At 42.8% G+C, this 13,493-nt stretch overlaps 1 protein-coding gene across 1 annotated transcript; it reads left to right on the top strand.

The window, feature by feature from the left end:
- The first annotated feature begins 348 nt into the window (after positions 1–348).
- Positions 349–4,246, top strand: LOC115474814 (heat shock transcription factor, Y-linked-like). Its single transcript, XM_030210481.1, is given in 3 exon segments — positions 349–942; positions 944–1,585; positions 3,382–4,246. Coding segments are annotated over 3 exon segments (1,569 nt in total). The 5' UTR covers positions 349–792; the 3' UTR covers positions 4,159–4,246.
- The last annotated feature ends 9,247 nt before the right edge of the window (positions 4,247–13,493 follow it).

The following is a 13,493-nucleotide window of genomic DNA, read 5'->3' as shown; positions in this document are numbered from 1 at the left end:
ATGTTTAGGATCAATTTTTTAAAAAAACAAAACCATGGGGCACTTAGACTTACAAACTACATTGAAAATACGCCTCCAGGTATATGTGATAAATTTATTTCAACTGTTTTACAGTAGAATCACATAATTAAAATTTTTAATTACAGTTGTGCAATTAAAAGTTTGGGTTGGTGGGCAGTCCTAGTCTAGATGTTTTGGTTTTGTTCCATTATGGCTGTAACAAGTCCAAGTGTTAGGCACGCCCTAATCCCGCCTTCAAAATGCCACTGACGCCCACCTTGTGATTTGGATGCACTGCAGACAAAATGTGAAGAAAAATGTCCACATGCTGCTTTATGACACCTTTTGGATGTTTTTTTTTTCTTTCTAAAATGAGCCCCTCATTGTCTACCTAAATATTTTATTTTATTCAACCATTCTGATCCTATATTCAACCTGGTTTATATGTTTTTGCAATTTATTATGTGCATAGATTTGTTGCATTGTCATATATGTAAGGTGCTTGATGTTTCTGTTAGTTTTGTTTGAGGTTTGTTAATATCTTATTGGTATGCATGGACTTATTGTGTATATATATAACTGATAAACTGCTAGAATGTCAGATGGGTTGTCTATACATGTTTTGTTGAATAAATACATTTTCTGCTTAATGAAATAAAAATATTTCTCTGTTCAGAGCCGGTATTTGTCATATTTGCAGAGTCGAAACCTAAAGTACACAATGTTTCTCCCAGAGTAACATCCTTGTTGTAATCATCACTATAATCAGTGCAAAATAGCTGTGACATCACAATGGGACTTGGTTTCCCAGGAAATGACATGGTGATTTATTGCAACAAGGGGAAGTCATTTCCTGGGAAACCAAGTCTCATTGTGATGTCACAGCCATGCAACACTGAGCATTATGATGTTCTAGAACTCTTTATTGAAGTTCACTGTAAGGGTATCAGCATTTCACTCAGCTCACAGGGTTCAACAGCATGGAGATCATTCCGGGTTCATGATAATGGCCACAGCTGAAGAGCATACCCCGTGTGAGGGAGATTTTAAAATGGAGTCTCTGATAGCAAAAACTCCATGCGTTTCTGATCATATGAAAATGGTTGATTCCCCTGAGATCTCAATAAATTCACTGCTTTCTTCTGTGTCTCCCATGTGTGATCAGACAGCAGCCGGTGACTCTGACTTGCGATCTGTGATAGAAGAAACTGCTTTTCAGGCTTTAACCGATGGGCCCTTGGTAAAGAGACCACGATTTACTTTCTGTGATGATGGATTTGTAGAAGTTAATGATTTTCTATCCCTCACTTTTCCAAAAAAACTGTGGAAAATTGTTGAAAGTGAGCAGTTTAAGTCAATTTGGTGGGATGATGAAGGGAACTATGTGGTGATTGATGAAGAACTTTTCAAGAGAGAGGTGCTTGAAAGAAGAGGCCTTTTCAGAATTTTTGAGACTGACTGCATGAAGAGTTTTATCCGCCAGCTCAATCTCTACGGCTTTAGTAAAATACGACAAGATTTTCAAAGATCTGCTTCTCTTGCTGAATTTCTAGCAGAAGAAAAAGCAGTCACAGCATTAAACAAGGTAAAAGCATACAGTTCAGTATTCTGAGCTGTACAGTCAGAAAAGCGTATGTGTAGGCAAGCAGCAAGTCCTGTGTGTATATGAATTGTGTTGATATTGTACTGACTGTGTTTATAAGGCTCCTGAGATTCCCAGTTATTGAGATTTTGAGGTATGATGGATCTAATTAAGACAAAGCAAAACTGATATCCTACCTTGAGCAAAATGGGGAATATGAGCCCTGTGATTCAGTTACAGTAAACTGCAGACGAATTACATACCTATCCAAGTTCCAAGGTTTGTTTTGATTAAATTTCTCAACAAAATAAAAGGCAGCTGCAACAGAATGGGGTCCTCTTGTTCAGGAAAAACTTCATGGGGCACCTGATATGAAAATGTGTAAATTAATCTACTCAGGCTGGGTAAAGTATGCAGAGAAAAGCAAGCTAAAGAATCAACAGTAATTTGCTCTTTAGCTAAGCTATTGAGCCATGCATTTTCACGCTTTTAAAATACTTTGTTTTGAAGACTTTTTGTGGGTCTTGCTTTTGTCTGCTGCACTGAGATATCCTTGCCACAACATGAGATGTTGAGAACTTATCTGGTCCAGCTTGATTTGACAGGCCATGTAACAATGACTGATTACTGGTACATACTTATTAATCTAGATAATTGTATTGGAAGGGGCCAACCTGATAACTGTATGGACACTGCTGTGCATACTGCTATGTAAATGACATAAACTTGATTCCCCGACCTGGCTTACTGAGCAAGCAGGGGGCTGGTGATCAGCTTTCACATCCATTGGAGGGAAGGAATACATGCCATCCATTAGGTTCTAGGTCTTCTATTGAGCACTGTCACTGCTATCAATAAATTTACAGAGGAAGGAAAGTAACGGAACCAAAGGGGAGAGAGGAGGAATCCCATAAATAGGATCCAAAAGAAAAAAGGAGCTAAATAATTTAGCAATGATTATTCCCCTCCCAACAGAATGCTGTGCATTCACTTCATGACCAAAGGGCCATCATGTGCAAAGCTGCTGTGGAATACTCTAATCACAGATTCAGAATCTCCAAGTATTAGTCCACAAACTTATTTTTTATAACTTGCCTGAATTATCTTCTCCAGGTCCACTTTGTACAATCAGTCCATCTTTGCATCAGAAAATGAAAAACTGTGATTGGCAAACAGAGTTACAGGCAGGGTTGGCCCAACCATTAGACAGGACTGGGTGACTGCCTAGGGTAGCAAACAGCAAACAGCAGCTGGAGTCAAAAACAAAATAGGTCCTGACAAACCCCACAAATTGAAAGGCATGACATGAAGTTGTTGTAGCAGCAGAGAGGGTAGAAATTTGTTGAAGAGCCTGTTTACCCAGATTATCCTAGGAGGGTAATGTTGCGTTGATCATGTTGGGGGGGGGGGGGGGCCAAGGGGCCTAAAAGTTAAATGGAGGGGGGTGTAAGATTGAAGGTTTGCCTAGGGTGCCTAATGCCCTTGCCACCGGCCCTGGCTACAGAGTACATTTGTTCACACTGATTACCCAATAGGAGCAATTATTCTAGAGGGCAGTTAATATACAGTGTGCTATATATTAACTGGGGGGGGGGGGGGGGGGGAGGGAAAAATCCCCATAAAACTGAAATAAACACCCATGAGAGTGTGATGGAACTGGAAGCCCAAAGCAGCATGAGGAAACTGCTGGGTCAAAAAATATTTACTAAACCAAACTATTTATCATAATAAAACAAATCAATTTGCCTAATGTTTATTTCTCTATATTTGTATATTCACGTACTTTGTTTTTGTTTTAGTTACAGTTCTATCATAACCCAAATTTTAGAAGAGACTATCCCCATCTGCTAGGACGTATGAAGAGAAGAGTTGGCATCAAAAATGCTGTTCCACTTACTTGCTCATTGGAACAAGATTTTGGAAAAAGCAGTCCAAAAAGTACAGAAAATCCGGAAGCTCAAAAATCTGTCTTGGGACTCGATTCCAGCCCACAACAAAGCGACCATTTTCCATCTGCTTCAGAGGACGCTACACAAAACTCTGCATCTGAAAATCCCATTACCAGCCAGAGACCACCCAATGCAACGAACCGTATCCGAAGTGGGTACGCAGCTCAACCTTCTACTTCTGGGAAACCACCAGAACATGGCGCCACAGAACCTAGTGCTAAGCTAAGTCAGTTGGCACCCTTCCACCAACCACAACATACCTGTCATAATCGAGTTAACACCCATGACATAGATTCCACTACAACCACCTCCGCTACCTCTCTTTATCATGTAATACCTCCGGTACCAAACAGTCCTTTTGGGCATATGATGGGGTTTCCTTCATTCCAGACAATGTTCCCTGATATTTCAGTGATGCAGGCTCATCTGGCTAGTTTACTTCCATTCTGTAATCCGTGGTTCTCAATGCCAATGATTGCAGCCGCATCTGCGATTTCCATGTCAAGGTCTTCTCATCATCGAACTCCATCGTACCACCACTGCCCAAACTGCAACTGCTCTGTAAACAATTCCAATTCTACTAAAGGGGGACCCAAATCCAATGAATACATGGGATACCATAGATAAAGTAAATGATTCCAAAAATTGCAGATTATTAAAAAAAAAAAAAAAAAATCATCTTTCATGTAATCTGAGATATCTGACAAAAAAAAAATAAAGCATATTATTCAAGTCTTCCAGTTTTGCTGCCTCATTTAATATTCCACAGTCAAGAAACAGAGAAATATAGTCATAGTTTTGGAAGTAGACCGATATCTAGCTTGCAGTAGGACTAACACATTTGGCCAAAAAGAATATTCAGGGGCCCTTTTTTTCCAAGTGGCGGTAAAACGTTGCCCACGGTAATGTTGGCATGTGGAAATGCCATGTGCCGAGGCCACGTTTTGCCATGGCAGGAAACATTTTTTTGTTTGTTTTAGCGTTAATAGCTGCGCTAATACCAAAAATGAGTGTGCGGCCATTTACTGCCTGAGTCCTTACCGCCACTTATTTAGAAGTCAGTAAGTGCTCACGCTAACCCTGTGGTAATCGGGTAACGCACAGCAATGTACCCGCGATGCTCAATTACTGCTGGGAATGCCTACTCCTGGCCCACTGTGCTAGAAAATAGAAAATGTATTTTCTAGCGTGGGAAAACAGCGCGTGGCAGAGTCAGAACTACTACCGGCACCTGGGTGCACCCGGCACTTTGAATGGGCTTCGTTGGCATTGGCACGCAGGAATCGCTAATGTGGTTTGGTAAGAGACCCTATATTTGTTAAAGCAAGCAGGAAAGAGCATGGATGTGGCTACTGATGAAGCAAAATAGATTTCCATAATAACCTCTGTCCATTGATTTTTTGTTTTTGTTTGTTTTTGTAGTAACTTAGGAAGAAGGTTATAAATGAAAGAAATGTAACAAATGTAAGAAATCTGTATAAAATGAGTATCCAGTGCAAATTTAAAGAAAAAAAGGAAAGAAGTAGTTTAGGAAGTTCTGTAAACAGAGTAAGATAATGTTATTGAAATGTGATCTTATAAATCATTGCTACAATAAACGTATTACACAGAAGGCTTGTCTTGGTGTTTTCCCTTAATTGTCATCAGTGCTCTGACAAACGTGCATCTGTTTCCTCCTGTGTGCAAGAACAGTAATAAATATGTATTTGCTTCCCTTCATGTGTGGCCAGAAAGTCAAATGTGATTGATGTAAAAGTAGCTTGCCATGCACAGGATACAAGCAACCTGCAGCAGGTGTATACTACTACTACTATTTAGCATTTCTATAGCGCTACAAGGCGTACGCAGCGCTGCACAAACATAGAAGAAAGACAGTCCCTGCTCAAAGAGCTTACAATCTAATAGACAAAAAATAAATAAAGTAAGCAAATCAAATCAATGTGTACAGGAAGGAGGAGAGGAAGGTAGGTGGGAGGCGAGTGGTTACGAGTCAAAAGCAATGTTAAAGAGGTGGGCTTTCAGTCTAGATTTAAAGGTGGCCAAGGATGGGGCAAGACGTAGGGGCTCAGGAAGTTTATTCCAGGCGTAGGGTGCAGCGAGACAGAAGGCGCGAAGGGAACAGATAAGAAAGATTTATCCATGGAGCGGAGTGCACGGGAAGGGGTGTAGGGAAGGACGAGTGTGGAGAGATACTGGGGAGCAGCAGAGTGAGTACATTTATAGGTTAGTAGAAGAAGTTTGAACAGGATGTGAAAACAGATAGGGAGCCAGCGAAGGGTCTTGAGGAGAGGGGTAGTATGAGTAAAGCGACCCTGGCGGAAGACGAGACGGGCAGCAGAGTTTTGAACCGACTGGAGAGGGGAGAGGTGACTAAGTGGGAGGTCAGCAAGAAGCCGATTGCAGTAGTCTAAACGAGAAGTGACAAGGGTGTGGATGAGGGTTTTGGTAGAGTGCTCGGAAAGAAAGGGGCGGATTTTACGGATGTTGTAAAGAAAGAAATGACAGGTCTTGGCAATCTGCTGGATATGAGCAGAGAAGGAGAGAGAAGAGTCAAAGATTACCCCAAGGTTTCGAGCTGAGGAGACAGGGAGAATGACATTGGGCATCAAGCAAGCTTCCCAAAAGAGGAAAGAGATGGCTAGAAAGCATATTTCAAGAGATGTGCAGAGGGCAACATTTTTTCGGTGATTATTTTGGTTTGACTTTTTCTCCCAATTTGTAGACTTTTTTTTTTCCTGATTTGTTTCACACGCTTCTTTTAATAGGAAATTTTATAATGAACTTTTTAATGCATGCAAATCAACTTAGCAAGCGTTAATTCTTATACTAATGTGCATTAAATCAATTTGGCATTCACTAAATTTTTTTAAAGCACACTAATGAACCAAATTCATGTTAACAAATCCACATCCCTTATGTTTCCTACAATGTTTTTGTGATTTTCACCTAACCTCGATGTAAACACAGAAGAACACCAGGCTTCGCACACTCAAAATCACAAAGAACACAGTGAAGATGACACAAGGATGTGGTCTTTAGACGATATGTAAAAAAAAAAAAAAAGTCTAAATTTACTATGTAGCTAAAAAGACACGAAAAGTCCAAAACAATTGTGTAGCTCAAAAAGACTCGACACAGCTGTGTTTCGGCCAAATGGCCTGCATCAGGAGTCTTTGCAATCTTTCAAGATTGTCTATGGAAAAAAAAAAGTGTCCCAAAACGTTTTGGAGGAGGCGACTTTTAATTGCTGATTCTGCACTACTTTGTTTTCAGAGCATCGGGTAGCATATCGACAGACATTGGTGTCGAGTTTTTTTTTAGCTAAACAATTTTTGTGGACTTCTCGTGTCTTTTGAGCTACATAATAAATTTGGACTTTTTTTAAACCTTGTCTAAAGACCACATCCTTGTGTCATCTTCTCTCTGTTCTTTGTAACCTAACCTTCCCATATTACTTTCACAAACTGATTCTATAAACCTATCAGACTATGTGCTGTTAGTTAATGAAAACATGAACTGCAAACTTGCTTTGACCCACAAAGCAGGGCTGTGGAATTGAGAGTTGTGGGGTCAGAGTCAGTAAAAACCAGCTTCAAAATAAAAACTTACAACAATATAATATATGGTAGGAGCCTGTCGGACAGTAAAAAATAATAGAGGAGTCTGAGTTTATTTCATTTTCTATCCAGTGGGTGCTGCTACAATGCCTTAAAGGCACATCACAGATATCTTCTCAAGATGCCCAGGCTCCTGACTCACTTTGGCATCCATGACATGTTTGAGAGTAGCCACATCGCTGGAGCATCACTGCTAGGTGAGCACTGCCCTACACAACGCACACATTGCATACACAAACTAGAAATTCCTGCTGCCTCGTTCCAGCTCCCTCCACACTTCCTGTTACAGTACAGGCTCGATTATCCAACCTTTGCTACTGTGACCTTCCAGCATATCTGACAGACCCCCACCCCTCAGTGATGATATTCCATTGCTGTTAAGAAGCGTGCAACTTCTCTGTTTTCCGGCGTAGCACAGAGGGAAGGTTCGCACCTGAGACGATCAGCTTGGGCCCTGGCACCCTGCCTGAGCTGTGAAACAGCACAATAAACTCCTCCCCTCCCAAAACAATCTGTTTTCTTAACTTCCCCCCCCCCCCCCCCCCCGGGGTATCTTTAAAACACCAATTCTTTGCTGACAGCAAGCTAGAACTGACACACACTGCTGGCACCAGTCCCACACCCTTCCCTCTGATGTACTCCCGCCCATACGGAAATAGGAAGTTGCGTCAGAGGGAAGGCTGTGGGGTGGGACCGGTGCCAGCAATGTGTGTTAGTCCCTGCTCACTGCTTGTGAGGAATTGGTGTTTAAGAGATACACGGGTGGGGGGAGGGAGTTAAGAGATCAGATACAAGGGGGGGGGGGAGTTGAGAGACCAGATTGGTGGGGGGGGGGGGGGAGATGAGGTTCTTGGGCTCAAGCCTGCCAAAAACTGGGTGCCTGCCTTCACCATTTGCTTTGCTGCAGGTTCTGTGTCTTCCTCAGTGTCTGGTTCTACCCTGTTTCCCCGAAAGTAAGACATCCCCCGAAAATAAGACCTAGTAGAGGTTTTCCTGAATTGGTAGATATAAGGCCTCCCCCAAAAGTAAGACCTAGCAAATTTTTGTTTGAAAGCAGGGCTCTCGAGAGCCGGACAAGGCCGCCCCCGGGCCGCCCCCCCCACCCGAGGTCGCCGGGCCCCCCCCCCTCCACCCACCCTCCGTCGCTCCCGGAACTAACCTTAAACGCCTCCTTTGCAGCAAGCAGCAGCAGTGCAGATCTTCCATGCCCCGCCCTCGCGGATGTTACGTCAGGCAAGGGCGGGACATGGAAGGAAGGAGTGGCCTGCCCTGCTGCTGCTTGCTGTGAAGGTGAAAGGAGGCGTTTAAGGTTAGTTCCGGGAGTGACGTCGGGCGGGCGGGCCAACCCCGATGTTTCCCCGAAAAATAAGACAGCCCCTGAAAATATGACCTAGCGCACTTTTGGGGGCAAAAATTAATACAAGACAGTGTCTTATTTTCGGGGAAACACGGTATCTTGCCACCTTCTGGAAGGGGTAGTCTGTGACTTAGGTCAAGATTGCGGAGTTTGCAGCATGTCATGGAGATGTCACAGTGTTTAAAAGGTACATGAGTGGGAGAGATGCTGGGAGTTTTCAGCTGGTGGGGCTTGGGGGATCACTGCCAGTCACATCATAGGATTGCTGCGACTGGGTAGGACAGAGTCCCCAAAAACGTGGGTGGGGGCTAAACCCCCCAAAAGTGCACTCTAGTTCTATAGCATAGGGACAATGTTAGGGGGCTCCATTTTTTATAATGGAACCACCAGGAATAGGAGCAAGCAGGAGTAGCTCCTGGCACTCCCCCCGCCCCCAACTAGATGCCAGGAAGGACTGGTAAGTGTTGGGAGTGGGGCAGGACCACCTTCATTTTTAAAAACTAGGAATGGATAGTGGACTAGTTCTGAGGTGCATCTTCATTTTTAAGAGATCAGAGGCTGGGTGGTTGCTGGAAGGGGATCTTCATTGCTCAAAAAACAGGGGTGGTGGAAGGATATCGGGGGGTATCCTTATTTTTAAGAGATTGAAGGTTGGGGGGGGGGGAGGAGAAATCTTCATAACGGAAACTGTAGACCAAAGAAATCTTATTAAAGTTTAGGGTATGTTCCAAAAACACTAGCTTATATGTATAGATACCAGAAAGCATCTCCTTAAAATTCAGTTTCACAAACATATTAAATATTAAAACTATTAAATCAGATACGGGCTATGTGTTGCCATGCAGAGGGAACTGAGTCTAATTCCTAGCATAGGGTTCTCCTTGTGATGGTCAGGGATGGCCTGGCAACGTTCACAGTTCTTGATGGAAGGGAAGCTCCAGCCATAGTCCAACAGTAACACCTAGTGGCCAAATTCAGAGTCCATGTTACTATAGTTCAAAGGGTGTGATCCCTGACTAAGGACCATTGTTGCCACAACTTGGCTAACTGAATTTGGAAGGGATAGCAATCCAAGCAGTAAGACAGAAGGCTCACTGAGCCTCACAACAGGCTCAAATTTTGATGGAAGCACTGAGCTACTACTGAAAAAGGTGTGAGCAAAATGGAAATAAAAATGGTGTAGCAGGTGGGCTTGATGGGGCCTGGACCGGACCAGTTTCGGCTCAGGCCCACCCAGCAGTGGTGCACATCTCCAGTATAGCTGGTAGGGATCCCCAAGCCACATCAACTAAAGGGTGACTTTAATTGGAATCTCAGACCCTGCAAGAGTGGGCTGATAGAAATGAGGGTAGCCTATTGCTAGGAAACCACCTAGCCCCAGATTTTGAAGGTTTAAACTTTAATTTAGATGATGTAAGCCATGCAGCAATGTGTATCAGATTGGTGTCCACTTCAAGCTAATGAATAGAAATAAAACAAAGTAAAACAGGGAAAAGAAAATAAGATACCTTTTTTATTGGACATGACATAATACATTTCTTGATTAGCTTTTGAAGGTTGCCCTTCGGCAGATCGGAAATAAGCAAATGTTGGTAGATGACAGTATATTTGAACAAAACATCAAAGCATTTCAGTGACAGTCTATATGCATGGAGACAGGGGATGAGTGAAAACATCAAAGCATTTCAGTGACAGTCTATAGGCATAGAGACAGGGGTTGAGTGAAAACATCAAAGCATTTCAGTGACAGTCTAACAGGATGCGGGTGGACAGGTGAGAGGAGACAGGTTTTTTAAAACACTGACTGCTCCAGTCTGAATTACTACTACTACTATTTAACATTTCTAGAGCGCTACAAAGTGTACGCAGCGCTGTACAAACACAGAAGAAAGACAGTCCCTGCTCAAAGAGCTTACAATCTAATAGACAAAAAGTAAAGCATTTAAATTTAAAATATTTAAGCAGTCAAGCACAAGAGAACAGTCACAGAAGGACAGAAGATGTTGAAGGGTGGTCAGTGTGATTAGGTGTAACTCTGGTTGGAGTAGTGGGAGAAGGTGATAGAAGAATAGAAATGGGTGAGGTAAAGTAATGAGTGGGTTGATAGGGAGGTTATATAAGACATGTCACTCTAGGGGTGGGTGGGTAGAGGGGTAGGGTGGGTAGGATTAAGTCTAAAGCAGGAGAAGGTATTCTCTGCAGCCTATCTGTGAGATGGAAAATGCTCTCTGAAGCTGCTGCTATAAGTTGTTAGTTTTCTCTCCCTGAAAGAGATCCAAGCCACACCCACGAAGTTCAAACTGTCAGTGGGGAGGGTGAGGGGAGGAAATGGCAGTGCTTGATGAAAAAGAGAGCTCAGTTTGATAGGAGATATACTATAGGATGTCATTCTGAGGCCAGGCTAAGTCTAAAGCAGGAGAAGGTATTCTCTGCAGCCTATCTGTGAGATGGAAAATGCTCTCTGAAGCTGCTGCTATAAGTTGTTAGTTTTCTCTCCCTGAAAGAGATCCAAGCCATTAAGAATTAAATCTGCATATTCAGTGCAGAGATTAATCTGAATATTGACACTGAGTATTTGGGACTTTTGCAGCTGTCAAGTGTTATCCAGGTCCAGATAATAGTCCATTCTGGTACCTGGATAACTAAACTACTCTTTGTGTGGTCCAGTCGGGTGGTCAGAGCTGATATTCAGCAGCTCTCTCTGGTGAAGCATCAGTGAATATCAGCACCTGGGCAGGTCAGTGCTATTTAACTGGGTTGGAGCCTCATATCTGACTTTATAGTGCTTAATATTGACCCCTGTTAGTATCTGAGGCAACAAAGGAGGAGTGGCCTAGTGGTTAGGGTGGTGGACTTTGGTCCTGGGGAACTGAGTTCGATTCCCACTTCAGGCACAAGGCGGCTCCTTGTGACTCTGGGCAAGTCACTTAACCCTCCATTGCCCCATGTAAGCCGCATTGAGCCTGCCATGAGTGGGAAAGCGCGGGGTACAAATGTAACAAAAATAAAAATAAAGAAAGCAAATAGAATGTTAGGTATTATTAGGAAAGGAATGGACAATAAAAATAAGGACATTATAATGCCTTTGTATTGCTCTATAGTGTGACTGCACCTTGAATACTGTATTCAGTTCTGGTCACTGCATCTCACAAAAGATATTTATTTATTTATTTTGTTACATTTGTACCCCGCACTTTCCCACTCATGGCAGGCTCAATGCGGCTTACATATTGTATACAGGTACTTATTTGTACCTGGGGGATATAGTACAGTGGAATTAGAAAAGGTACAGAGAAGGGTGACGAAAATGGTAAAGGGGATGGGATGACTTCCCTATGAGGAAAGGCTGAAATGGCTTGGGCTCTTCAGCTTGGAGAAAAGATGGCTGAGGGGAGATATGATAGAGGTCTATAAAATAATGAGTGGAGTTGAATGAGTAGATGTGAAGCATCTGTTCACGCTTTCCAAAAATACTAGGACTAGGGGGCATGCGATGAAGCTACAATGTAGTAAATTTAAAACGAATCGGAGAAAATTTTTCTTCACTCAACATGTAATTAAACTCTGGAATTCGTTGCCAGAGAATGTGGTAAAGGCGGTTAGCCTAGCGGAGTTTAAAAAAGGTTTGGATGGCTTCCTAAAAGTCCATAAGCCATTATTAAAACGGACTTGGGAAAATCCACTGCTTATTTCTGGGTTAAGCAGCATAAAATGTATTGTACTGTTTTGGGATCTTGCCAGGTACTTGTGACCTGGATTAGCCACTGTTGGAAACAGGGTATTGGACTTGATGGACCTTCAGTCTGTCCCAGTACGCAACACTTATGTACTTAAATGACTTGATCAAAAGAAGCCACAATGGTCAATGGGATTTGAACCAGGCTTTCCATTAGGCTACAACCCACAGCTGTTTGCTGCTGTTCACAAGCTTCAAGCTTGTACTAATTCAACCCTGTTGTGTTATCTACTGGATATCAAATGATTTTTACATTAGTCTTAAAAAACGAGTTGTACTATTAGCAGAGCTCAAACCTTTGGGGTAGAAGTCATAGAAGTTGCAAATACTGCACAATTGAACAACTAACGTGAATGAGGCCTGTGTCCCAAGTTTTGTTTACAGAGGAAGGTCCATATTTATACCAATTAATACACTGCACTTTTATGTGTAGAACTAGGATAGCTCCTGAATGGGTTTGAGGGTATTGGATTAGGTAGAAGCTGGAGCTGGCATGCCACATCTCTTACCTTTGGGGACATATTAGATTTGGAAAGGGGGGGGGGGGTAGGGAGGGAAACACAGGAGAACTTTCTGATCTCCTCACTGCAGGCTCCAGCCTTCTGCCATAGACTCTACTTCTCTCAAAAGAAAGCAGATTCCTTGTCTCCTCTGGCTGTTCTTTAGGCTAGTGGCCAGACTTTTACACCATATCTACCTTGTAGATTGCACACTTCTTCATCCTCAGGTTCCTGTGTCTTTTGGGGCTAGAGGAAATACTTTAAAAAAACAAATAGGAGGAAATATTTTTTCTCTCAAAGAATAGTTAAGCTCTGGAACTCATTGCCAGAGGATGTGGTAACAGTGCTTAGCATATCTGGGTTTAAAAAAGGGTTTGGACAAGTTCCTGGAGGAAGAGTCCACAGTCTGTTATTGAGACAGACATGGGGGAAGCCACTGCTTGCCCTGGGATTGGTAGCATGGAATGTTGCTACTATTTGGGTTTCTGCCAGGTTCTTATGACTTGGATTGGCCACTGTAGGAAGCAGGATACTTGGCTAGATGGACCATTGGTCTAACCCAGGATGCCTGTTCTTATGTTCTTAGTTTGGGTGAGCCTGGGCCCACCCAAGCCCACCCGTAGCTACGCCCCTGAGGCAACAGCACTTAGAAGATATTTTGATAAAATATAGCTTCTGATCTCCTTTTATCTAAGATGTGTGGGGGGGGGGGGGGGAGGAGAGGAGGAAAGAATGCTTTTTGTAAGAATTAA

Source organism: Microcaecilia unicolor, chromosome 7, assembly GCF_901765095.1.
Source record: "Microcaecilia unicolor chromosome 7, aMicUni1.1, whole genome shotgun sequence".
Classification (NCBI taxonomy): Eukaryota; Metazoa; Chordata; class Amphibia; order Gymnophiona; family Siphonopidae; genus Microcaecilia; species Microcaecilia unicolor.
The sequence above is the reverse complement of the archived record's forward strand: the minus strand, read 5'-3'. Positions and strand labels throughout refer to the sequence as shown.